At 44.9% G+C, this 26,209-nt stretch overlaps 1 protein-coding gene and 1 non-coding gene across 5 annotated transcripts in view; both read right to left on the bottom strand.

Moving 5' to 3' along the window:
* GMEB1 (glucocorticoid modulatory element binding protein 1) overlaps nt 1-26,209 on the bottom strand; it is a 54,036-nt gene continuing 27,827 nt past the window's right edge. For 2 of the 4 annotated variants that reach the window (XM_026457206.1, XM_026457205.1), the window contains exons 3-10: nt 25,271-25,383; nt 23,437-23,561; nt 21,817-21,920; nt 16,844-17,001; nt 14,031-14,162; nt 12,579-12,716; nt 6,645-6,767; nt 373-1,172 (exon numbers count right to left, since the gene is read on the bottom strand). In XM_026457206.1, the coding sequence (XP_026312991.1) occupies nt 472-1,172; nt 6,645-6,767; nt 12,579-12,716; nt 14,031-14,162; nt 16,844-17,001; nt 21,817-21,920; nt 23,437-23,561; nt 25,271-25,383 (1,594 nt within the window). In that variant the 3' untranslated portion in view covers nt 373-471. Of the gene's footprint in view, nt 1,173-6,644; nt 6,768-12,578; nt 12,717-14,030; nt 14,163-16,843; nt 17,002-21,816; nt 21,921-23,436; nt 23,562-25,270; nt 25,384-26,209 lie in introns of all 4 variants that reach the window. The other 2 variants (XM_023219444.2, XM_026457207.1) reach the window with 2 other exon arrangements.
* Nucleotides 25,666-25,795, bottom strand: LOC111547822. The gene has a single exon (XR_002733244.1).

Genomic DNA, 26,209 nt, shown 5'->3' on the forward strand with positions numbered 1-26,209 from the left:
AGAGTTTTGTACTGGCCTCTGTAGGCCCTTTTCAGGATACAAAATAAAGTGCCCTTCTGCATCCACATGCAAATGGGTTGCCTTCCAGGGTCAGATCTGTGTTCCAGAGTTTGGTCAATGCATCTTTACAAGAATAAAACCACATGCCTACACAGAAAAACGAGCCTGGAAATGGCTTTCTGGACAGAGTTACTCGTTATCTTGACACTTCCCCTAAAAGAAATTACTTTCTTGGTGTAAGATGATTAGGACATTGAATGACCTACTCTCAACTTCTGGAAGGGCAGCTCGTTTTGTCCATTTTTCAATGAGGGAGTGGGAGGAACCCAACATTTTCAGTTACAACGATAAGATTTTGTTTTGTTTTTTTTTAAAAAGGGTCCTATGTGGAAATGAGTGGGACAATGATAAAAATAAACAAATAATTAAAATTCCAAATCAAAACATAACTCCTGGCCCTGAGATCCCCAGTTAATCCTCTAAGACCACAATCTCCACATTGTGAACTTGATGCTGGTGTTCTTCCATCTCAGCCACAACTTTCTCCTCAGTCCTCAGCTCTGTCTCCAAGATGACTGCTTTGCCCTCAGTATCTTCAGCCTCTGGGTCCGGGGCTGGGTCAATCTCAATGATGGTCTGCCCATCCTCTGAGGTGCTTTCAACAGCCTGAATTGCCGAGGTTAGGCCGGACTCCATGGCCACCAATTCCACAGGGCTAACCATGGTGGTCATGTTGCCCAGTGTACTCCCATCCTGCATGGCAGTAGAGCTCAGCAGCGCCAAGCTAGATGAAGGGTGGATGGTCACTGTGTCTGGTGAGCTACTCTTGGCAGAGGAGACCACTGTGGCATAGCGGAAGAGCTGAGGGCCAGAAGGCAGTGTGTGGACAGTCACAGGACTGGAGCCCTGGCTGAGGGTGGCCACTGGAATATTGCCCATGGAAAATGACTGACCCACTGGGGTGATGGTGATGGGTGAGATGACTGTGAATTGAGGCTGCTGGACAGGAGGAGAAGGGCTCAAGACAGTGGTGGAGGCTGGCCGCTGGAGCCGGGGCCTTTTTGGAGGCTTAGGAGTGCTCACAGGCATCAGTACCACATTTTGAACCGTCTGAGATTTTAGCCTGTGATCCTGGGCTTGTTTCTTCTGCTCCTCCAACTGGCGTTCCAAGTCTATGGAAAAAAAGAAAAGACTTTGTGTGGAGGGAAGTAAAATCTTGGGAGCATGAAACTGAGAGTCAGGAGACTCGGTGTCTCCGTCTGGTTTTGTTACTAAGTAGCCTCAGACAAGTTGTGATATTGTTTTCCTTCTTGTGTTTTTTTTGGGGGGCAGGGTCTTGCTATGTTGCCTAGGCTGGAGGGTAGTGGCTATTCACAGGTGCTATCATTGTGCACTACAGCCTCAAACTTCTGGCCTCAAGCGATCCACCCACCTCACCTTCCCAAAGCATTGGGATTACAGGCATTAAGTCAGTGCACCCAGCCTGCACAGTCCCTTGGAACTCTCATGGACCTACAAAGAAGCTACAATGGCCACTCCAAAAAACAGTTATTTTCAAACTATCCTTCAAGGCAAGAATGCCTTGCTGCATTGGCTGGAAAACTACTTTGCTGGTGACTCAAATAGTCACAGTTTATGATTGTTGCCCAGAAAGGTCTACAGAAAGTTACAGAAGTAGTCCCTAAAAATTACAGAACTAAAAGAGGTCTTAAGAGTTCAAACAAATTCATTTTAACAGGGATCCAGAGACGGAAAGTGACTAACTTAAGGTTATAAAGGTTGGGCCAGGACAAAAATCATCCCATGGTCAACTTGGTTGCTTTTGCATTATAATACGCCTATCACTATCCCTCTCCCAAGTGTCCAGTCCAATCTAGGTGACCACTGGTAAGTTAGGTTCCACAATGGAACCTCTCTATTACTTAGTACCTGATAAGCACCCAAGAATCAGTTACACTTGTAGAACACTTTGCTCCCTATGTGTTATATTGTGATATAATAAGAAATACATATTTAGTCTCTGACCCTGGATCCTGGCACATAGCTCCTAAAAACACGTGGATCTCTAGAGCAGTAAATGTCTTTATATCTCTCTTTTTTTTTTTTTGAGACAGAGTCTTGCTCTATCGCCAGGCTGGAGTGTAATGGCACGATCTTGGCTCACTGCAACCTCTGCCTCCCTGGTTAAGCGATTATCCTGCATCAGCCTCCCGAGTAGCTGGTACTACAGGCATGCACCACCATGCCCAACTAATATTTGTACTTTTAGTAGAGATGCGGTTTCATCATGTTGGCCAGGATGGTCTCGATCTCTTGACTTCATGATCCGCCTGCCTCGGCCTTCCAAAGTGCTGGGATTACAGGCGTGAGCCAGTGCGTCCGGCCTAAATGTCTTTATATATATATACACATACATACATATATATATTATATATATACGTATATATATATTTTATATATATATATATGTTTGTTTGTTTGTTTGTTTGTTTTTGAGACGGAGTCTTGCTCTGTCGCCCGGGCTGGAGTGCAGTGGCCGGATCTCAGCTCACTGCAAGCTCCGCCTCCCGGGTTTTACGCCATTCTCCTGCCTCAGCCTCCGGAGTAGCTGGGACTACAGGCGCCCGCCACCTCGCCTGGCTAGTTTTTTGTATTTTTAGTAGAGACGGGGTTTCACCGTGTTAGTCAGGATGGTCTCGATCTCCTGACCTCGTGATCCGCCCGTCTCGGCCTCCCAAAGTGCTGGGATTACAGGCGTGAGCCACCACGCCCAGCCTATATATATATATTTTTTGAGATGAAGTCTCACTCTGTCACCCAGGCTAGAGTGCAGTGGCGCGATCTCAGCTCACTGCAAGCTCTGCCTCCCAGGTTCACGCCATTCTCCTGCCTCAGCCTCCTGAGTAGCTGGGACTACAGGTGCCCATCACCATGCCTGGCTAATTTTTTGTATTTTTAGTAGAGACAGAGTTTCACCATGTTAGCCAGGATGGTCTCAATCTCCTGACCTCATGATCCACCCACCTCGGCCTCCCAAAGTGATGGGATTACAGGTGTGAGCCACCTCGCCTAGCCAATGTCTTTATATCTTAATGAGATGACCGATATCTGGGAAGCCTTAGCTAGATTCAAGATGGGGGCTGGTCACCAGAAAGAACCAGGCATGACTGAAGGATTAAGGCTTTCAGCCCTACCCCCACAACCTCCAAGGAATGGAGAGAGGCTGTAGGCTGATTACCAATGGCCAATGAGGTAATCAATCATACCTATATAATGAAGCCTCCATAAAACCCCAAAAGTACAGGGTTCAGAGAGCGTCAGATTGTTGGAGGTTCCTGAGAGTGGCATGACTACAGAGTACATGGAAGTCCCAGTCTCCTTCCCACCTTGTCCCATGCATCTCTTCCATCTGGTTATTCATCTGTATCCTCTGTAATAACCTTTATAATAAACCCAATAAACGTTGAGTAACTGCTTCTCTGAGTTCTGTGAGACACCTTAGCAAATTAATCAAACACAAGAAGGTGATTGTGGGAACCCCAATTTATAGCCAGTTGGTCAGAAGCACAGGTCATTTTGCAGTTTGCCTTCAACAATTAATCGGAAAAAAAAAGCACAGGTCACAACCTGGGGCTGAATGGTAGGCAGTCTTTTGAGACTGCACCTTACTGTGTGATCTGATGCTATCTCCAGGTGGACAGTATCAGAATTGAACTGAATTATATATACCCAGTCAGTGTCTACTGGAGAGTTGATTGCTCAGTATATGCAGAAAAACCCCTACGCATCTGATTACAGAAGTGTTCTGTGCTATACTGAGTGTATGAGCATGGGAAAAACACTTTGGTTTTTCCAATGACTTATACTATAAAACACCAAGAGCGGCCAGGCACACTGGCTCATGCCTGTAATCCCAGTACTTTGGGAGGCCGAGGCGGGTGGATCACCTGAGGTCCGGAGTTCGGGACCAGCCTGACCAACATGGAGAAACCCTGTCTCTACTAAAAATACAAAATTAGCCAGGTATGGTAGCACATGCCTGTAATCCCAGCTACTTGGGAGTCTAAGGCAGGAGAATCACTTGAACTCGGGAGGTAGAGGCTGCGGTTAGCTGAGATCGCACCATTGCACTCCAGCCTGGGCAACAAGAGTGAAACTCTATCTCAAAATAAATAAATAAATAAATAAGTAAATAAAAATAAAAATAAGGCTGGGCGTGGTGGCTCACACCTGTAATCCCAGCACTTTGGGAGGCCAAGGCAGGCAGATAGATCCCCTGAGGTTGGGAGTTTGAGATCAGCCTGACCGACATGGTCAATCCCCATCTCTATTAAAAACACAAAATTAGCTGGGTGTAGTGGCACCTGCCTGTAATCCCAGCTACTTGGGTGACTGAGGCAGAAGAATTGCTTGAACCCGGGAGGCAGAGGCTGCGGTGAGCCGAGATCATGTGACTGTACTCCAGCCTGGGCAACAAGAGTGAAACTCCATCTCAAAAAACAAAATAAATAAAATAAATAAATAAATGGCCGGGCACAGTGGCTCAGGTCAGTAATTCTAACACTTTGGAAGTCTGGGGCAGGTGGATCACAAGGTCAGGAGATGGAGACCATCCTGGCTAACACGGTGAAACCCTGTCTCTACTAAAAATACAAAGGAGTTAGCCAGGCGTGGTGGCGGACGCCTGTAGTCCCAGCTACTCAGGAGGCTGAGGCAGGAGAATGGCGTGAACCCGGGAGGCGGAGCTTGCAGTGAGCCGAGATCGTGCCACTGCACACCAGCCTGGGCAAGAGAGCGAGACTCTGTCTCAAAAAAAACCAAATAAATAAATTAAATAAAATATATAAATAAATAAATGTCATCCCTAGGAGAATGTCCAGGTGTAATACTGAGTAGTAACTTGAAAAATATTAATAGGGCTGAGCGCAATGGCTCACACTAGTAATCCCAGCACTTTGGGAGGCTGAGGTGGGTGGATAACTTGAGCCCAGGAGTTTGAGACCAGCCTGGGCAATGTGGCAAAATCCCATCCCTACCAAAAATATAAAACAGCTGGGCATGGTGGTACACGCCTGTAGTCCCAGCTATTCAGAAGGCTGAAGTGGGAGGGTCACCTGAGCTCGGGGAAGGTCAAAGTTGCAGTGCGCCATGACTATGCCACTGCACTCCAGCCTCAGTGACAGAGTGAGACCCTGTCTCAAAAACAAACAAAAAGAAAAATATTAGTATGTCATGAAGAAAAAAAGCAGAAAACAAAACTTTATGTACACAATGATTAAAACCATCTGAAAAAATAATACAGACAAGGGACCAAACACCTATATTTCTAACAAATACCATTTTTCTGATGGTTTAAAGGTTTTCTTTTCTTTTTTTTTGAGGCAGAGTCTCGCTCTGTTGCCCAGCCTGGAGTGCAGTGGCGCGATCTCGGCTCACTGCAAACTCCACCTCCCGGGTTCACACCATTCTCCTGCCTCAGCCTCCCGAGTAGCTGGGACTACAAGCGCCCGCCACCACGCCCGGCTAATTTTTTTATATTTTTAGTAGAGACGGGGTTTCACCGTGTTAGCCAGGATGGTCTCGATCTCCTGACCTTGTGATCCACCCACCTCGGCCTCCCAAAGTGCTGGAATTACAGGCTTGAGCCACCGCGCCCGGCCTAAAGGTTTTCTTTTCTTTTCTTTTTTTTTTTTTTGAGACAGAGTCCCACTCTTGTTGCCCAGGCTAGAGTGCAGTGGCACTATTTTGGCTCACTGCACCCTCCACCTCCTGAGTTCAAGCAATTCTCCTGCCTCAGCCTCCTGAGCAGCTGGGGACTACAGGTACGCACCACCACACTCAGCTAATTTTTGTATTTTTAGTAGAGATGGGGTTTCACCATGTTGGCCAGGATGGTCTCTATCTCTTGACCTTGTGATCTGTCTGCCTCGGCCTCCCAAAGTGCTGGGATTACACAAAATTTCTGATTACCACAAATAATGGAGAAAGTGCTAAATTTATATCTACCAAAAGAAGCAGTATCAATAATGTAAAAAAGACAAAGATCAATTTGTGTCTTCTGCCAGTAACATTACTGAATTAATGGAGCAATCTAAGAGACATCTTTTTTTTTTTGAGACAGAGTTTTGGCTCTGTCTCCCAGGCTGGAGTGCAGTGGCCGGATCTCAGCTCACTGCAAGCTCCACCTCCCGGGTTTACACCATTCTCCTGCCTCAGCCTCCGGAGTAGCTGGGACTACAGGCGCCCACCACCTCGCCCGGCTAGTTTTTTGTATTTTTAGTAGAGACGGGGTTTCACCGTGTTAGCCAGGATGGTCTCGATCTCCTGACCCCGTGATCCGCCTATCTCGGCCTCCCAAAGTGCTGGGATTACAGGCTTGAGCCACCGCGCCCGGCCTCTAAGAGACATCTTAATCCTCCACAAGACACAGAAGGGGGACTATGATGTCAACTTCCTTCTTTTTTTTCCTTTGTGCCTCTTTTGTTTTTTATCAATACACCTCACCTGCGGCTTGTTTTTATTTTTAAAAGCAAAATCTGAAACTATTAAAAAAAAAAAAAAGTTACCCTAACATAAGTCAACAAGAAAATGGGAAGACAAGAATATTAGCATATCACCAAAGAAGAGAGGTAAGTTACACATACCTGTCAGAGTATAGAGAAACTGTTCTTCTCCCTGCTCTACTTGGTTCCTTCTGTTGTCTAAAACCTTCTTGACTGTGTCCATTAGGCCAAATGTGTGTGCTACATTGTTGAGAACAGCAGCATCTATTTAAAACAAAAGACATGCCTGTCCAGTTAAAACAGATATGTTCGACCACTCTCCATTGTGCTGTTTATAAATATGAAACAACCAGAAATTATGGGACTCTACTAACTGCATTTTAACACATTTTTAACAAAGATTTATTACATGTATAATGAATTCTGGTTTAATTGTTATATTTTTGTAAGTCTTTCCATATAAACAAACACAAAGACCAGGCTGGGCATGGTGGCTCATGCCTGTAATCCGAACACTTTCGGTGGCAAAGGCGGGAGGATCATTTGAGGTCAGGAGTTCAAGACCAGCCTGGGCAACATAGTGAGACCCTTGTCTCTACTTACATAAATTTGAAAAAATTTCTTTTTCTTTTTTTTTGGAGACAGAGTCTTGCTCTGTCCCCCAGGCTGGAGTGCAGTGGCGCGATCTTGGCTCACTGCAACCTCCACCTCCTAGGTTCAAGCGAGTGTCCCGCCTTAGCCCCCCAAGTAGCTGGGACTACAGGCGCCCCCCACCACATCCAGCTGTTTTAGTAGAGACGGGGTTTCACCATATTGGCCAGGCTGGTCTTGAACTCCTGACCTTTTGGTCCACCTGCCTCAGCCTCCCAAAGTGCTGGGATTATAGGCATGAGCCACCGCGCCCAGCCAATTTGAAAAATTTTTAAGGCCAGGAGCGGTGGCTCACATTTGTAATCCCAGTCTCTAACAAAAATACAAAAATTAGCTGGGTGTGGTGGCGTATCCCTGTAATCCTAGCTACACGGGAGGCAGCCAAGGCAGGAGAATTGCTTGAACCCAGGAGGCAGACATTGCAGTGAACCAAGATCATGCCACTGCACTCCAGCCTGGGAGACAGGGCTAGACTCCATCTCAAAAAAATTTTTTTTTAAATATCTTGCATCTGTTTATAGTTCTGACTTTAGGTTTTGAAAACATGGTCCCTATACTAGATAGAGTTAAGTTTCATCTCAATTTTGCTATTTTCTATCCGTGCAACCTTTGGTAAGTCATTTCACTCTTCACTTTTCTCATCTAAAATGAAGGGAACTAATAATACTTACTCTGCAAAATAGACATGAAGATTAGAAATATATTTTAAGTGTCAAACATGGGGATTGGGATGCAAGATTATTATTTTTATTATATTATTACTTTTTTGAGATGCAGTCTTGCTCTGTCACCCAGGCTGGAGTACAGTGGCACAATCTCAGCTCACTGCAAGCTCTGCTTCCCAGGTTTAAGTGATTCAACTGCCTCAGCCTCCTGAGTAGCTGGGATTACAGGCGCACACCACCAAGCCCGGCTAATTTTTGTATTTTTATTAAAGACAGGGTTTCACCATGTTGCCCAGGCTGATCTTGAACTCCTGACCTCAACTGATTCACCAGCCTCAGTCTCCCAAAGTGCTGGGCGTGGTGGCTCACGTCTGAAATCCCAGCCCTTTGGGAGGCCGAGGTGGATGGATCACCAGCCTGACCAATATGGTGAAACCCCATCACCACTAATACAAAAAATACAATAAAATGGCCGGGCATGGTGGTGCATGCCTATAGTCCCAGCGACTTGGGAGGCTGAGGCAGGAGTATTGCTTGAACCTGGGAAGCAGAGGTTGCAGTGAGCCGAGATTACACCATTGCACTCCAGCCCGGGAAACAACAGCGAAACTCTGTCTCAAAAAAAAAAAAAAACTGGGCCAGGCACGGTGGCTCACGCCTGTAATCCCAGCACTTTGGGAGGCCAAGGCAGGTGGATCACAAGGTCAGGAGATCGAGACCATCCTGGCTAACATGGTGAAACCCCACCGCTAATAAAAATACAAAAAATTAGCCGGGCATGGTGGCGGGCACCTGTAGTTTCAGCTACTCTGGAGGCTGAGGCAGGAGAATGGTGTGAACTCGGGAGACGGAGCTTTCAGTGAGCTGAGATCACACCACCGCACTCCAGCCTGGGCGACAGAGCGAGACTCCGTTTCAAACAAAAAAACGCTCCGCCTCCTGGGTTCACGCCATTCTCCTGCCTCAGCCTCCCGAATAGCTGGGACTACAGGCACCCGCCACCATGCCTGGCTAATCTTTTGTACTTTTAGTAGAAACGGGGTTTCACCGTGTTAGCTAGGATGGTCTCGATCTCCTGACTTCGTGATATGCCCACCTCAGCCGCCCAAAGTGCTGGGATTATAGGCGTGAGCCACCGCGCCTGGCCCTCTGTTCCCTTCTATATAAAACTTCTGAAAAGAACTGTAAACCAGGTGCGGTGGCTCACACCTATAATCCCGGCACTTTGGGAGGCTGAGGCAGGCGGATGGCTTGAGCACAGGAGTTTGAGACCAGCCTGGGCAATATGGTAAAAATCCAGTCTCTACAAAAACTACAAATATTAGTCAGCTGTGGTGGTATGTGCCTGTAGTCCCAGCTAATTGGGAGACTGAGGCAGGAGGATCAATTGAGCCCAGATGGTTAAGGCTGCAATGAGTTGTGACTGCATCACTGCACTCTAGCCTGGATGACAGAGCAAGATCCTGTCTCCAAAAAAAAAAAAAAACTGTCAGTATTTGTGTTCATTGCTTCCTTAACTTGGACAACTTTACCTACATTCCCTTCCACGGTCACCTCACTTGGTCCCATGGTTTGAAATAGCATACACATGCTGAGCACTCCCACATGTACATCTCCAGCCCTGACCTCTTTCCTGTATTCCACATTCATACTTCTGTCTAGATGAGTGACATCTCTATTTGATGGTCCAATAGTCATCTCAATTCAAGAGGTAAAACTAATTTTGATTTCCTCTCTAAACCTGTTCCTTTCCCAGTGGCCTTCATCTCAGTAAATGGCATCACCACTCACAGCTCAGGCCAAAAATGTGTGAATCATCCCGGTATCTTTCTTGCTCTTTCACCCTGCATCCAATCCATCAGCAAGACTTGGCAGTTTGACATTCAAAATACATTCTCAATCTAATCACTTCTTCCTAAATCTACCGCTACCCACTCTAATCCATGATACATTATCTCTTGCTTGGACTAATTCCTCTAAGAGCTTTCCAACTGGTCTTGTTTCTACTTTTTCCCCATAGAGTCTACTCTCCACACAGCAACCAGAACAGTCTCTTAAAAATACAAATCTGGAGGCCAGGCACAGTGGCTGACGCCTATAATCCCAGCACTTTTGGAGGCCAAGACAGGTGGATTACCCGAGGTCAGGAGTTCAGGACCAGCCTGGCCAACATGGTGAAACCCTGTCTCTACTGAAAAATACAAAAATTAGGTAGGTGTGGTGGCAGGCACCTGTAATCCAAGCTACTCGGGAGGCTGGGACAGGAGAACTGCTTGAACCCAGGAAGCAGAGGTTGCAGTGAGCTGAGATAGCACTCCAGCCTGGGCAACAGAGTCAGACTCCATCTCAAAGGAAAAAAAAAGATTCTGTTGTCAAGTTTGCATAAGTGTATGGTATGTAAAGTATGAGTTATAAAGAAGCAACAACAAATGACTAACAAAAATAAGAATTTGCCGGGCGCGGTGGCTCACACCTGTAATCTCAACACTTTGGGAGGCTGAGACAGGTAGATCACCTGAGGTCAGGAGTTCGAGACCAGCCTGGCCAACATGGTGAAACCCCACCTCTACTAAAAATACAAAAAACCTAGCCAGGCACGGTGGTGTGTGCCTATAATCTCAGCTATTCAGGAGGCTGAGACAGGAGAATCGCTTGAACTTGGGAGGTAGAGGTTGCGGTGAGCCAAGATCACACCACTGCACTCCAGCCTAGGCAACAGAGTGAGACTCCATCTCAAATAAATAAACAAACAAATAAGGATTCACTGAACATACAAGGTCTCATCATAATCCCATTTCTTTCTTTTTTTTTTTTTTTTTTTTTTTGAGATGGACTCTCGCTCTGTCACCCAGGCTGGAGTGCGATGGTGTGATCTCCGCTCACTGCAACCTTCACCTGCCAGGTTCAAGCGATTCTCCCACCTCAGCCTCCCAAGTAGCTGGGATTACAGGCACCTGCCATCACACCTGGCTAATTTTTGTATTTTTGTAGACACAGGGTTTCTCCATGCTGGCCAGGCTGGTCTTGACTTGCTGACCTCAGGTGATCCACCCGCTTCAGCCTCCCAAAGTGCTGGGATTACAGGCGTGAGCCACAGCGCCTGGCCCATAACCCCATTTCTATCAGATTAGAACATTCTTTTACACTCTGCACAGCAGCACCCTGAAAGTATTCAGAAACAGCTATAAGTGAACACAGTAGGTTCAGAAAGCCTTAAATTAATAGGATATAAGAATAATCTAAAAGCAAGTGGATTTCTCCAATTTTCAGACTCTCTATATATACACATAGTGGACATATACACATAATGAGTATATACAGAGAGACTCTGAAAATACATATCTCGGCTGGGCGTGGTGGCTCATGCCTGTAATCCCAGCACTTTGGGAGGCTGAGGCAGGCGAATCACCCAAGGTTAGGAGTTTGAGACCAGCCTGGCCAACATAGTGAAACCTCATCTCTACTAGAATTACAAAAAATTAGCTGGCCATGGTTGCATGAGCCTGTAGTCCCAGCTACTCAGGAGTCTAAGGCAGAACTGATTGAACCCAGGAAGTGGAAGTTGCAGTTAGCTGAGATCGTGCCATTGCACGCCAGCCTGGGTGACTGAGTAAAACTCTGTCTCACGAGAAAAAAAAAAAAAGAAAATACATATATTGAGAGAGAGAATGCTGTCAGTTTTTTTTTGTTTTTTTTTTTGATACGGAGTCTTGCTCTGTCACCCAGAGTGGAGTGCAGTGATGTGATCTCGACTCACTGCAAACCTCCACCTCCTGGATTCAGTGATTCTCGTGCCTCAATCTCTTGAGTAGCTGGGATTACAGACATGCACCACACCTAGCTAATTTTTTTTTTTTTTGTATTTTTAGTAAAGACAGGTTTTCACCACGTTGGCCAGCTGGTCTCGAACTCTTGACCTCAGTAATCTGCCGCTCTCAACCTCCTAATGTACTGGGATTACAGGCGTGAGCTACCGCACCTGGCCTGTTTTTTTTTTTTTTTTTTTTTTTTAGACAGGGTCTTGCTCTGTAACCCAGGCTGGAGTACAGTTGTATGATCATAGCTCACTGCAGCATCAAACTGCTGGGCTCAAGTGATTCTTCTAAGCCTCAGCCTCCCAAGTAGCTGGGACTACAGGTACCTACTACCAACCATACCTGACTCATTTTTAAAAAGCTTTTTGTAGGCCAGGAGCAGTGGCTCATGCCTGTAATCCCAGCACTTTGGGAGACCAAGGCAGGGGGATCATCTGAGGTCAGGAGTTCAAGACCAGCCTGGCCAACATGGCAAAACCCTGTCTCTACCAAAAATACAAAAATTTGCTGGGCATGGTGGTGGGCGCCTGTAATCCCAGCTACTCAGGAGGCTGAGGCAAACAGAATTGCTTAAAACCCAGGAGGCAGAGGTTGCACTGAGCTGAGATTGCACCACTGCACTCCAGCCTGGGCAATAAGAGTGAAACTCCATCTTAAAAAAAAAAGTTTTTTTGTGGAGACAAAGCATTTCATGATGTTGCCCAGACTATTGGCACCATTTATAAAGACAAAAATTACCTGTGGAAAAGCATGGCCAGATCTGAGTTCAAAACCTAGTTATGAACCTTAGACAAGTGACTTAATTTATATGAGCCTTAGTTTCCTTATCTGTAAAATTAAGATAATAATACCTATACATCAGGGTTTTTGCAAGGCTTACAGGACCTACCTACACAGGTGAGTATTCAATAAATGACTGCTACTGTTAGGATTAGTGCACTTACCTGTGACCTGGAAGGGAGCCTGGATGAGCCGCTGCTGAACTCCCCGGAGTAGCTCCTCTATTTCCTTCTGTATATTGCAGACAACTTCTTCCATCAGCCCTACATCAGCTATTCCTTTCCAGAACATCAAAGTGTCCTCTGGCACAAGAAGGATAAGACAGGGTAAAAAAGAGACACTATACAGATATTTAGGCAAATCTCTACAATGTTATATTCAAAATTATTTTAACTCAAAAGAATTTCTTATTGGGCCATTCCTGAAAAAAAGGAATAGGCTTTGGAATACTAGATGCTTCCCTGAGTGGGCACCCAATTATCTGGCCCCTTCAGTAGCATAGGTGCTTGGGATAATTGCCTCAATTTGTCATTCTCTGAATTTGTCATAGTTCTCACTACAAAGAATAGTCATTTTCTTCCAATAAAGATATCAAATTAAAATTAAATAAACATATTTAATATTAAATATTTAGTTTTAATTTAAAAATGAGATATTAGATATTTAATATCATAAAAGTTAAATAGTAAAGATATTAAATTAAATATTAATTAAGATATACTCTCCCTAGTCCTACACTTAGGAAAACAAAACAAAACATTTGGATAGATGGGGCTATAAGCTCTCTGAGGATGGTGGCTATGTCTTTTCTTTTTTTCTTTTTCTTTTCTAAGATGGAGTTTCGTTCTTGTTGCCCAGGCTGGAGTGCAATGGCGCGATATCAACTCACTGCAACCTCTGCCTCCCAGGTTCAAGCGATTCTCCTGCCTCAGCCTCCCAAGTAGCTGTGATTACATGCATGTGCCACCACAATCGGCTAATTTTGTATTTTTAGTAAAGACAGGGTTTCTCCATGTTGGTCAGGCTGGTCTTGAACTCCCGACCTCAGGTGATCCACCCGCCTTGGCCTCCCAAAGTGCTAGGATTACAGGCGTGAGCCACCGTGCCCGGCCTATCTTTTCATCTATGCACCTAGCACCTAACAACAGTGCCAACTAAAAATGAATTAATAAATGGAGGGTGATGTGAAGCCTCTCCTGGTCCCTTCTAAGTGAATAATCATTAATCACCATGCTCTATAACACTTGGCATCTATTTTTTCCTGCTAACATCTCAAAACTTAGTTTATCTAAGAAATGTGCCAAGGTTGGAGGCAGTTTGATCGGATGAAAAGCATAGACTACATAGTCAAACAGCTAAATTCAGCTCTGACACTTGTTTGTGACCAGTCTTAGGCAAGTTGCTGAACCTTTCTGAATTCTGATTTCTTTGTGTCTAAAATGTGACTCTGCAGGGTTACTGCATGGATTAAAGTAGGATGTTTGTAGCTATAGTTAGTATTTACATGCATGAGAAAATCCAGCGAAAAGTAATTAAGAGGTTTTCTGTGTCCATAATGATAATGGTGATAAGGGTCACAAGATCCTGCAAGATATCTGAGCCCTATAGAAGAATACCTGAAATTTCCTCTGAGTCTTTCTTTACACCCTCCTCCGTGGCCATGGTGACAGCAGCGGTGAGAGCTGAGTTCCATTCCAGCCCTGCCTCTTCCATGCTCTCTTCTGAGATGGCAATCTGCGTGATGCTACCTAAAAGCAGTCCAGTAGAGGTGAGAATGGTGAATGTAATGAAAAAATTATAGCCATCCTATATCTCATAGTCAATAGCTACAAAGGCCTTGTTATTTTAACATTCTAGCCTCTTGGCTGCAGGTCCCTATTTTAAAAACTAGACTCTTAGGTAAGCCAGGATGAATACTGGATTTTCTAAAGAAAAAACCTGCCTTGCAAAGGAAAATGCTTTCTTACTTTGAATAGAAAGTGAAAGATAACTTACAAAATCACAAAAGAGCAATGTGTTTCCTGGGTGGATATGTTTTTGAAAGAGATTGAAGATAGGCATTACTACTAGGCTGCCTGCCCCAGACTTATTGAGGGTGAAGAAAGCTTGAAATAATTTAAGAGAAAGGTATAGTGCTTTGCCAAGAGCTCTACTACAAGCAAGTTTGATACTAAGCATCTAACTTATTTATTGGCCTATAAAGACAAAGTAAAAGAAATGGAGACCATAAAAATCAGATAAGAGAGATTCATGTATAGCAGATTCACAGAGGGGAAAAAATACCCTTTGCTATGACTTGTATAGTAAGATTTTGACTGGGCATGGTAGCTCATGCCTGTAATCCTACCACTTTGGGAGGCTAAGGTGGGCAGATCGCTTGAGCCCAGGAGTTTGAGACCAGCCTGGGCAACATGGCGAAACCCAGTTTCTACAAAAATTAGCTGGGTGTGGTGGTGCACATCCGTAGTTACAGTTACTCAGGAGGCTGAGGCGGGAGGATCACCTGGGCCCAGGGGCTTAAGGCAGCAGTAAACCGTGATTGTGCCACTGTACTCCAGCCTGGGTGACAGAGTAAGACCCTGTCTCAAAAAAAAAAGAAAGCTTTTAGCCAGGTGCGGTGGCTCATGCTTGTAATCCCAGCACTTTGGGAAGCCGAGGCAGATGGATCATGAGGTCAGGAGAACGAGACCACTCTGGCTAACGCGGTGAAACCCTATCTCTACTAAAAATACAAAAAATTAGCCGGGTGTGGTGGCGGGCGCCTGTAGTCCCAGCTACTCAGGAGGCTGAGGCAGGAGAATGGCGTGAACCTGGGAGGCGGAGCTTGCAGTGAGCCGAGATTGTCCCACTGCACTCCAGCCTGTGCAACAGAGCGAGACCATCTCAAAAAAAAAAAAAGAAAGAAAGAAAGAAAGAAAGCTTTTAAACAAAGAGAATTGAGAAAAAACAAACTGATCCAAAAAGCAATATAGGTAAGTATGGGCTCTACACACTGGAGGATATCAATAATCAGGCAAAAGATAATCAAGTAAAGGACTTTTAGCCAAATAAAAAGGAAGTACAGTTGTCCCTCAGTATACATGAGGGATTGATTCCTGGACCACCTGTATATATAACCAAATCTGCACATGTTCAAGTCCTAAAGTCAGCCCCGTGGAATCCACATACACAAAAAGTAAAAAGTCAGCACTTCTTAGACCCGGGTTTTGCATTCTGCAAATACTATATTTTCAATCCATGTTTGGCTGGAAAAAAAAAAAAAGCTGCATAAAAGTGGACCCCTGCCGATCAAACCCATATTGTTCAATAGCCAACTGTAAATAACATTTCACAGTATTTTTCACTTTTCAAGTGAAAAGTCAAGTGTTCAAATATTCAAACTGCCAGATACTTTATACTTCCCTGAAAGGGATTTAGGTTTCAAGAGATTTGGCTTCTACTCACCCACTGGTTACACACAGCGTATTAGAACTGACCAAAAGATCTTTTTTTTTTTTTTTTTTTGAGACGGAGTGTCGCTTTGTCACCCAGCCTGGAGTGCAGAGGCATGATCTCGGCTCACGGTAACCTCCACCTCTCAGGTTCAAGTGATTCTCCTGCCTCAATCTCCTGAGTAGCTGGGATTACAGGCATGTGCCACCATGCCCAGCTAATTTTTTTTTTTTTTTTTTGAGACGGAGTCTCGCTCTGTCGCCCAGGCTGGAGTGCAGTGGTATGATCTCGGCTCACTGCAAGCTCCACCTCCTGGGTTCACGCCATTCTCCATTTTTCAAAACAGCCTAATTGAACCTTAATATGCAAAGTGGCACCAAAGTGAAACTGTTATATAATTATAACTACTGAACTACCTTTCCAACGCTTACAACGCATTGTAAGGAAAAAACAAAGGAGGAGGTCTGGCCAATAGGAATCATCTGGAAGAAAACAAAGCATGTTTCCAAAGCATGGAATCCCATCCAAGATTAGCATACTTTACAAGGCACATCAATGCTCATGAGAATTGAAATTAAGATTATTCAAGAGGCCGGGCGTGGTGGCTCATGCCTGTATTCCCAGCACTTTGGGAGGCCGAGGCAGGTGGATCACCTGAGGTTGGGAGTTCAAGACCACATAACAAACATGGGGAAACCCTGTTTGTACTAAAAATACAAAATTTGCCGGGCGTGGTGGTGCATGCCTGTAATCCCAGCTATTCGAGAGGCTGAGACAGGAGAATCACTTGAACCCAGGAGGCAGAGGTTGCGGTGAGCTGAGATCGCGCCATTGCACTCCAGTCTGGGCAACAAGAGCAAAACTCCGTCTCAAAAAGAAAAAAAATACACACACACACACACACACACACACACACACACACACACACAGGGAGAAATAAGGGGGAAAGTTCTGCTGAAAAACACAGCGGGTTTTCAGGTGGTTTCCTACCCCCTACCATCAGCCGAAGTGGGTGTCTGCACCACACTTGTCTGCTGTCCTGGCACTGGAGCTCTTGCACTGCTGATCAGAAGATCAAATTTGGTGCTTCTGCAGGTATTGGAGCAAACTTTGTCATGTTGGTAAAAATCAATCTGTCCGGAGTCCATCATTTTCCTGTGCAAAGGGAGACAAGAAGTACCAGTTCAGCCCATACTTCATATAGTGGGAACTAGGCCTCAGGGAAAAATAGGGACAACATTGCTGAGTCTACTGTGTAGATTAGGGAAACCTAATAGTGTTAGAAGTCATTAGGTTGCAAAAATTCTAATTTGGGCTTTAAATTTTCACTGGTCCTGCACACATTTACCAGTATTCCTTCTCCCTCGGTAGTTTATTCATTATGAGTACTCCAGCAAGATCTGGTGCCAGTTTCACAGACATAAAGTTTCAGTCTTTTAAAAAACTCTCCTAGGCATACAGAAAAAAGTTGACTATACTAAATCCACTCTGGAAAATGTCCTTATAATTGGATCCACAAAACGTTATTATAGGCCATGAGCAAAACCATGGGGTATTTTAATTATAGTAAATTCTATGTTATAATGTCACTTGGCTTTCACTAAATATTTTTTAGTATTCTCTTTTTTACATTTGGGAAGAATTGGCATGTGCTTGTCTTTCTGGGTAAATAAAACCCACCAAGAACAACAAAACTCAAAGGTATTCCTCAGCCAGGCGCAGTGGCTCACGCCTGTAATCCCACTACTTTGGGAGGCCAAGGCAGGAGGATCACTTGAACTCAGGAGTTTGAGACCAGCATGGGCAACATGGTAAAACCTCATTTCTATAAAAAATACAAAAATCGGTCACGCGCAGTAGCTTATGACTGTAATCTCAGCACTTTGGGAGGCCGAGGAGGGTGGATCACGAGGTCAGGAGATCAAGACCATCCTGGCTAACACGGTGAAACCCCTCCTCTACTAAAAATACAAAAAAAAATTAGCCGGGCGTGGTGGCGAGCGCCTGTAGTCCCAGCTACTCGGGAGGCTGAGGCAGGAGAATGGCGTAAAACCCAGGAGGCGGAGCTTGCAGTGAGCCGAGATCATGCCACTGCACTCCAGCCTAGATGACACAGCGAGACTCCATCTCAAAAAAAAAAAACAAAAATCAGCCAGGCATGGTGGCTCATGCCTGTAGTCCCAGCTAATTGGTAGGCTGAGGCTGAAAAGTCGCTTGAGCCTGGGAAGCTGAGGTTGCAGTAAGCCGAGACTACGCCACTGCACTCCAGCCTGGGTGACAGTTAGACCCTGTCTCAAAAATAAATAAACAAACAAACAATAAAAATAAAAATAAAGGTATTCCTTCCCAATTTCATTGGATTACTAATTTCTGCATACAAATCATCTGAAATTTTTTTAAAAAAATGATGTTTCATTGGAAGTACAGGAGTAAAATAATTTAAATTTTTTTTTTTTTTTTTTTTTTTGAGATGGAGTCTTGCTCTGTCACCCAGGCTGGAGTGCAGTGGCCGGATCTCAACTCACTGCAAGCTCCGCCTCCCGGGTTCATGCCATTCTCCTGCCTCAGCCTCCTGAGCAGCCGTGACTACAGGCGCCCGCCACCTCGCCCGGCTAGTTTTTTGTATTTTTTAGTAGAGACGGGGTTTCACCGTGTTAGCCAGGATGGTCTCGATCTCCTGACCTCGTGATCCGCCCATCTCGGCCTCCCAAAGTGCTGGGATTACAGGCTTAAGCCACCGCACCTGGCCAAAATTTTTTAAATAAAAACAAAAAGAACACAAATAATGTTTGTGTGTCTCTGACTAAAAAAAATGATGTGGCCTGGGCACAGTGGCTCACGCCTGTAATCCCAGCACTTTGGGAGGCCAAGGCAGGTGGATCATCTGAGGTTGGGAGTTCAAGACCAGCCTGACCAACATGGAGAAACCCCATCTCTACTAAAAATACAAAATAAGCTGGGCATGGTAACACATGCCTATAATCCGAGCTACTTGGGAGGTTGAGGCAGGAGAATCGCTTGAACCCAGCAGGTAGAGTTTGTAGTGAGCTGAGATCACACCACTGCATTCCAGCCTGGGCAACAAAAGTGGGGCATGGTGGCTCACACCTGTAATCCTAGCACTTTGGGAGGTGAGGTAGGCAGAGCATTTGAGGTCAGGAGTTCGAGACCAGCTTGGCCAACATGGTGAAACCCCGTCTCTACTAAAAATACAAAAAAATTAACTGGGTGTGGTGGTGCGCACCTATAATCCCAGCTACTCAGGAGGTTGAGACATGAGAATCACTTGAACCCAGGAGGTGGAGATTGCAGTGAGCCGAGATCATGCCACTACACTCCAGCCCGGGCCACACAGCAAAACTATGTCTCAAAAAAAAAACAAAAAAAAAAAAACCAAAGGCCGGACACAGTGTCTCACACCTGTAATCCCTGTACTTTGGGAGGCTGAGTCAGGCAGATCACGAGGTCAGGAATTCAAGACCAGCCTGACCAATATGGTAAAACCCCATCTCTACCAAAAATACAAAAATTAGCTGGGCAAGGTGGTGTGCTCCTGTAATCTTAGCTACACGGGAAGCTGAGGCAGGAGAATCACTTGAACCTGGGAGACAGAGGTTGCAGTGAGCCAAGATTGTGCCACTGCAGCCTGGGGGACAGAGCGAGATCTCGACTCAAAAAAGAAAAAAAAAGGCTGGGCGCGGTGGCTCACGCCTGTAATCTCAGCACTTTGGGGGGTCAAGGCGGGTGGATCATGAGGTCAGGAGATCGAGACCATTGTGGCTAACACGGTGAAACTCCGTCTCTACTTTTTAAAAATACAAAAAATTAGCCAGGCGTGGTGGCGGGCACCTGTAGTCCCAGCTACTCAGGAGGCTGGGGCAAGAGAATGGCATGAACCCGGGAGACAGAGCTTGCAGTGAGTCGAGATCACGCCACTGGACTCCAGCCTGGGTGACAGAGCGAGACTCCAAAAAAAAAAAAAAAAAACTTATGTGAAAAAAATATTTAGCATTTTCAGCTGGCCACAGTGGCTCACATCTATAGTCCAAGCTACTCTGTAGGACTGCTAGAGCTGAGGAGTTTGAGGCTGATCATGCCAATGCACTCCAGCCTTAGTGACAGAACATGACCCTTTTTTTTTTTTGCAATTGCTCTTTTTAAAAAATCTTTGGGGGACCAGGCGCGGTGGCTCAAGCCTGTAATCCCAGCACTTTGGGAGGCCGAGACGGGCGGATCACGAGGTCAGGAGATCGAGACCATCCTGGCTAACACGGTGAAACCCCCGTCTCTACTAAAAAAATATACAAAAAACTAGCCAGGCGAGGTGGCGGGCGCCTGTAGTCCCAGCTACTCCGGAGGCTGAGGCAGGAGAATGGCGTGAACCTGGGAGGCGGAGCTTGCAGTGAGCTGAGATCCGGCCACTGCACTCCAGCCTGGGTGACAGAGCGAGACTCCGTCTCAAAAAAAAAAATAATAATAATAAATAAAAAAATAAAAAATCTTTGGGCTGGGCACAGTGGCTCACGCCTATAATCCCAGCACTTTGAGAGGCTGAGGTGGGTGGATCACCTGAGGTCAGGAGTTCGAGATCAGCCTGGACAATACGGTGAAACCCCATCTCTACTAAAAGTACAAAATTAGCCAGGCATGGTGACACATGCCTGTAATCCCACCTACTCGGGAGGCTGAGGCAGGAGAATCGCTTGAACCTGGGAGGCGGAGGATGTGATAGCCGAGATCGCGCCATTGCACTCCAGCCTGGGCAACAAGAGTAAGTCTCCGTCTCACCAAAAAAACCACCACCAACAACAACTAAAATCTTAGGCCAGGCAAGGTGGCTGACGCCTGTAATCTCAGCACTTTGGGAGGCCAAGGTGGGTGGATCACGAGGTCAGGAGATCAAGACCAGCCTAACACGATGAAACCCTGTCTCTACTAAAAAAAATACAAAAATTAGTTGGCATGGTGGCACACGCCTATAGTCCCAGCTACTCGGGAGGCTGAGGCAGGAGAATCACTTGAATCCAGGAAGTGGAGGCTACAGTGAGCCGAGACTGCACCACTGCACTCCAGCCTGGCAATAGAGCGAGACGCCATCTCAAAAAAAAAAACCAAAAAAATCCTACAATACACAGACAATGTCAACATTTTAGCATATTTTCTTCTACTAAATTTTACTTACATACGTATGTCTTAACACAGCCAAAATCAATTTAATAAATTTTATATTTTTCTTCCTTCAAATTATCTCATAAGCATTTTTCATGTAAAATCTCTTCAGAAATATTTTAATGACTGCAAAATATTCATAATATATACTCATATATATTTAGACAAGTCAAAATTGACTTTAGAAGTCTTTGACTATATATTAAAGCAGACTATAAGTTTCACATTAATAAATAATGTTGTAATAAACATCTTTATGCTTGAATCTCTACAAGCATTATGGATTTTTCTTGAGATTCCTTAAAAATAATTATTTTTATTTTTTAATTTTTTATTTATTTTTAAAAATTTTATTTTTTCCCCCCATTAAAAAGAATTAAATGGCCAGGCACAGTGGCTCATGCCTGTAATCCCAGCACTTTGGGAGGCTGAGGTGGGTAGATTATGAGGTCAGGAGTTCAAGACCAGCCTGGCCAAGATGGTGAAATCCTGTCTCTATTAAAAACTACAATTGCTTGAACCCAGGAGGCAGAGGTTGCAGTGAGCCGAGGTCACGCCACTGCATTCCAGCCTGGGTGACACAGCAAAACTGTCTCAAAAACAAACAAACAAACAAACAAAAAATCTTTCTTGTCTCCCAGGATTTTTAAGAATAAGTTGATTTAAGTCAAATAATGCATGGATTGCTCAAGCCAATTTCTCAGAAATAAAAATATCAACCTAAAGAGAAAAGCCCAGATTCTAGCATGATTACGTGCCCCAAAGTTTGTTGAAAGGTATGTGCTTAACATTAGAGCTTACCTGAGCATGATCCCACCCAGACGAATAGCTCTCTTCCAGTCCTTCAGAGTGGACTTGCCAGCCAGATGAACAAAGTGCTTGGGGCTGATCAACTGATCATTGAACTAAAAGTAAAAAGAAAAGTCCAAAATAGTCTAATGTCAACTTAGGCAGGCCAAGAGGGGAAATAATGAAATGATAACTCTACATCATTTGCATAAAAAATACCCAGATGACATCCTAAGCCTTGATTATCCAAACTCCTGCACTATTGTGTTAGAGAAGACGATGCTTCTCGGAGCACAGTCTCTATTCCTGGTACAAAGCCACAGAATATATGAAGAGATAAGAGATAAATATATTAATAAATCTCTAAAATTCATTTATGCCTGGAATCAGGTGGTTGGGTCTAGTGTGGCAAACAAAGGCTGTTCAAATAAACTGAAATAATCTATCAGCCCTAATGAAGACAGAATAAGCAATTCTATTTTTATCAATTTTGTTTTTGGCTAGTCAATCTAATAATTTTTTTTTTTTTTGAGACAGAGCATCACTCTGTCACCCAGACTGGAGTACAACAGCGCAATCTCAGCTCACTGCAACTCTGCCCCCAGGTTCAAGTGATTCTCCTGCTTCAGCCTCCGCAGTAGCTGGGATTATATGCACCCAACACTACGCACTGGCTAATTTCTGTATTTTTAGTAGAGATGGGGCTTCACCATGTTGTCCAGGCTGGTCTCTACCTCCTGATCTCAGGTGATCCACCCACCTCAGCCTCCCAAAGTGCTGGGATTACAGGCATAAGCCACCTCACCTAGCCAGTATATATTTTTTTGAGACGGAGTCTCGCTCTGTCGCCCAGGCTGGAGTGCAGTGGTGCCATCTCAGCTCATTGCAAGCTCCGCCTCCTGGGTTCATGCCATTCTCCTGCCTCAGCCTCCCGAGTAGCTGGGACTATAGGCGCCCGCCACCACGCCCAGCTAATTTTTTGTATTTTTAGTAGAGACGGGGTTTCACCATGTTAGCCAGGATGATCTCGATCTCCTGACCTCATGATCCGCCCGCCTCGGCCTCCCAAAGTGCTGAGATTACAGGCGTGAGCCACCGTGCCCGGCCGCCAATATATTTTTTGAAGATGCAAGGTTTTCCAGCCCAGGCAACATAGCAAAACCTTCCACCTCTACAAAAAATTAGCCAGGCACAGTGGCGCACACCTGTGGTCCCAGCTACACAGGAGGCTGAGGTGGGAGAATCACCTGAACCCAGGAGGTGGAGGCTGCAGTGAGCCAAGATCATGTCATTGCACTCTAGCCTGGGCAACAGAGAAAGTCACTGTCTGAAAAAAAAAAAAAAAAAAAAAAAGAGAGCCAATGTCTCACCATGTTGCCCAGGCTGGTCTCGAACTCCTAAGCTCAAGTGATCTTCCCACCTTGGTCTCCCAAAGTGTTAGGATTACAGGTATGAGCCACCACATCCAACCCAAAGTTTTTATTTTTTCTATTGTGACACATTAGAACAATAGCCACCAAAAAAAAAAAAAAAAAAACCTGATATAGTGGAAGAGAAAAAGGATGCATGGAACTCACACCCTTTGAAAACAAGGAGTCCCAAAATTGGCTTCAGCATGGAGAAGACAATTACCTTGACACACTTCACGTTTATTCCCGGACACACAAACTTCTTCCAGAGGAGGATGGCTTTGCTCTCCCCACAAGTTATAGGGTAAGCAATTTCCATATCCTCATTTGCTTCTATAGTGCCTGTATCTGAAAACAGAAAAAAAATCAGTTATTTATCAAGCAACTCTTCCCCAAAGCTGAAATTCAAAATCTCTAGTCTCCTGGTTCCTCTGAGGGACTAACACTTCACTTTTGCTGGTATCGTTTAGGGATCCTCTGGAAGAAGTCTGGCCTAACAGCTATCTCTTCCCAAGCTCCCACAGTGTGCCAGACACCATACTGTATATTTTACACACATAATCTTGTTTAGTTCTTACAATAATCCTGTGAGGCAGTGATTATTTCCTAGGTTTTTTTTTTCTTTTTGCCTTTTTTGAGATGGAGTCTCACGCTATCACCAAGGCTGGAGTGCAGTGGCATGATCTCGGCTCACTGCAACCTATGCCTCCCGGGTTCAAGCAATTCTCCTGCCTCAGCCTTCCAAGTAGCTGGGATTATAGCCATATACCACACACCACCACGCCTGGCTAATTTTTATATTTTTAGTAGAGATGGGGTTTCACCATCTTGGCCAGGCTGGTCTTGAACCCCTGACCTCAAGTGATCCACTTGCCTTGGCCTCCCAAAGTGCTGGGATTACAGGCGTGAGTCACCTCGCCCGGTGTAGGTGGTGTTTTTGTTGTTGTTGTTGTTGTTGTTTTGGAGATGAAGTCTCGCTCTTGTTGCCCAGGCTAGAGTGCAGTGGCACGATCTCGGCTCACTGCAACCTATGCCTCCTGGATTCAAGCGATTCTCCTGCCTCAGACTCCTGAGTAACTGGGATTATAGGCGCCCGCCACCATGCCAGGCTAATTTTTACACTTATAGTAGAGACGGGGTTTCACCATGTTGGCCAGGCTGGTCTCGAACTCCTGACCTCAGGTGATCCTCCCGTCTTGGCCTCCCAAAGTGTTGGGATTACGGGCATGAACCACTGTGCTCGATCAGGTTTTTTAAAAATTAATTAATTGCTGGGCACGGTGGCTCAAGCCTGTAATCCCAGCACTTTGGGAGGCCGAGGTGGGCGGATCACGAGGTCAGGAGATCGAGACCATCCTGGCTAACACAGTGAAACCCCATCTCTACTAAAACTACAAAAAAATTAGCCGGGCGTAGCGGCGGGCGCCTATAGTCCCAGCTACTTGGGAGGCTGAGGCAGGAGAATGGCGTGAACCCGGGAGGCGGAGCTTGCAGTGAGCCGAGACGGCGCCACTGCACTCCAGCCTGGGGGCAGAGCGAGACTCTGTCTCCAAAAAAAAAAAAAAAAATTAATTAATTAATTAATTGTTTCCTAGGTGTTAAATATAAGTATATGGGCCTCAAAAAGGTTAACTGACTTTCCCAAGGACACATTTAGAGGTGAGAAATTGGGATTTAAACTCAGATTTGTTAAATTTCAAAGTTTCTTTCCAGTTTCTTTCCACTGACTGCCTTCTAAACAATACCTTATCAGTCATCAACAACTTCTTTAATGACAGGTATCAACTTTGAGGCTCCAATTTCTATGTGGGATTTTTATAGATAAAAAGTCTTTTCAGTTACCCTTCCAAACTGATATTAACCAACCAACTGATGGCCCTAGCATCTTAGTCAGTGGTGTCTCAAGATGTACCACCATCAAAATCGAGGGCTGTAGTACTGGTAGGGCACACAGGGATGGGAGAAAAACATAAGGCACAGATGGCAAGAAAACTCAACCAAGGAAGCTAAGGTCAAAGGCATTAGAATGACAAAAAAAAAAAAAAAAAAAACCTTACCAATCCCTTCTTCAATTTTGTGTATCGTGTGAGTTTCTACTGCTACAACTGCCGTGTTGTTCTCCGATCCAGCTTCATAAATCCTGTTGTAAAAGTGTCCATCGATAAACAAACTACATAAATCATGAAAAAATTAATATTCACAGCATGGGGTTAAGAAATTTGTTTCAATCTATCTCAAAATAAATAAAATAAATATACTTTATAACTCTGACTAGTTTCCCGTTATATTTAAACTCCAAACTTCCCAGGACTGCTTAGCAGCTTCTACCATGGAAATGAATCGACAACTCTCCTCACCTCAAAGGAAAGTAATTCTTGCTACTTATTTATTTATACCACCACTTGCTACTACCGTATTATACCAGACTTTTCCCTTCATAACTTTATTTTTTAAATGTCAGCGGTGGAATGATCCACGCTTTTTACTTGCAAAGGGTGAACAGAAAGCTATCATGTTTCTCTAGGACATTTACAAACAGTTACCTTCACCTTGAGAAGAAACTGAATAAAAATAAATGTCCACTTCTTTCATAACTTTTTTTTTTTTTTTTTTTGAGACGGAGTCTCACTCTCTCTCCCAGGCTGGAGTGCAGTGGTGTGATCTCGGCTCACTGTAAGCTCTGCATCCCAGGTTAGCACCATTCTCCTGCCTCAGCCTCCTGAGAAGCTGGGACTACAGGCGCCCACCACCATGCCCAGCTAATTTTTTTTGTATTTTTAGTAGAGACGGGGTTTCACCGTGTTAGCAGGATGGTCTCGATCTCCTGACCTCGTGATATACCCGCCTTGGCCTCCCAAAGTGCTGGGATTACAGGCATGAGTCACCGCGCCCGGCTCCCTTCGTAACTTTATTTATTTTATTTTTTTTTTTGAGACGGAGTCTCGCTCTGTCGCCCAGGCTGGAGTGCAGTGGCCGGATCTCAGCTCACTGCAAGC

This window comes from Piliocolobus tephrosceles, chromosome 1 (genome assembly GCF_002776525.5).
Source record: "Piliocolobus tephrosceles isolate RC106 chromosome 1, ASM277652v3, whole genome shotgun sequence".
NCBI lineage: Eukaryota > Metazoa > Chordata > Mammalia > Primates > Cercopithecidae > Piliocolobus > Piliocolobus tephrosceles.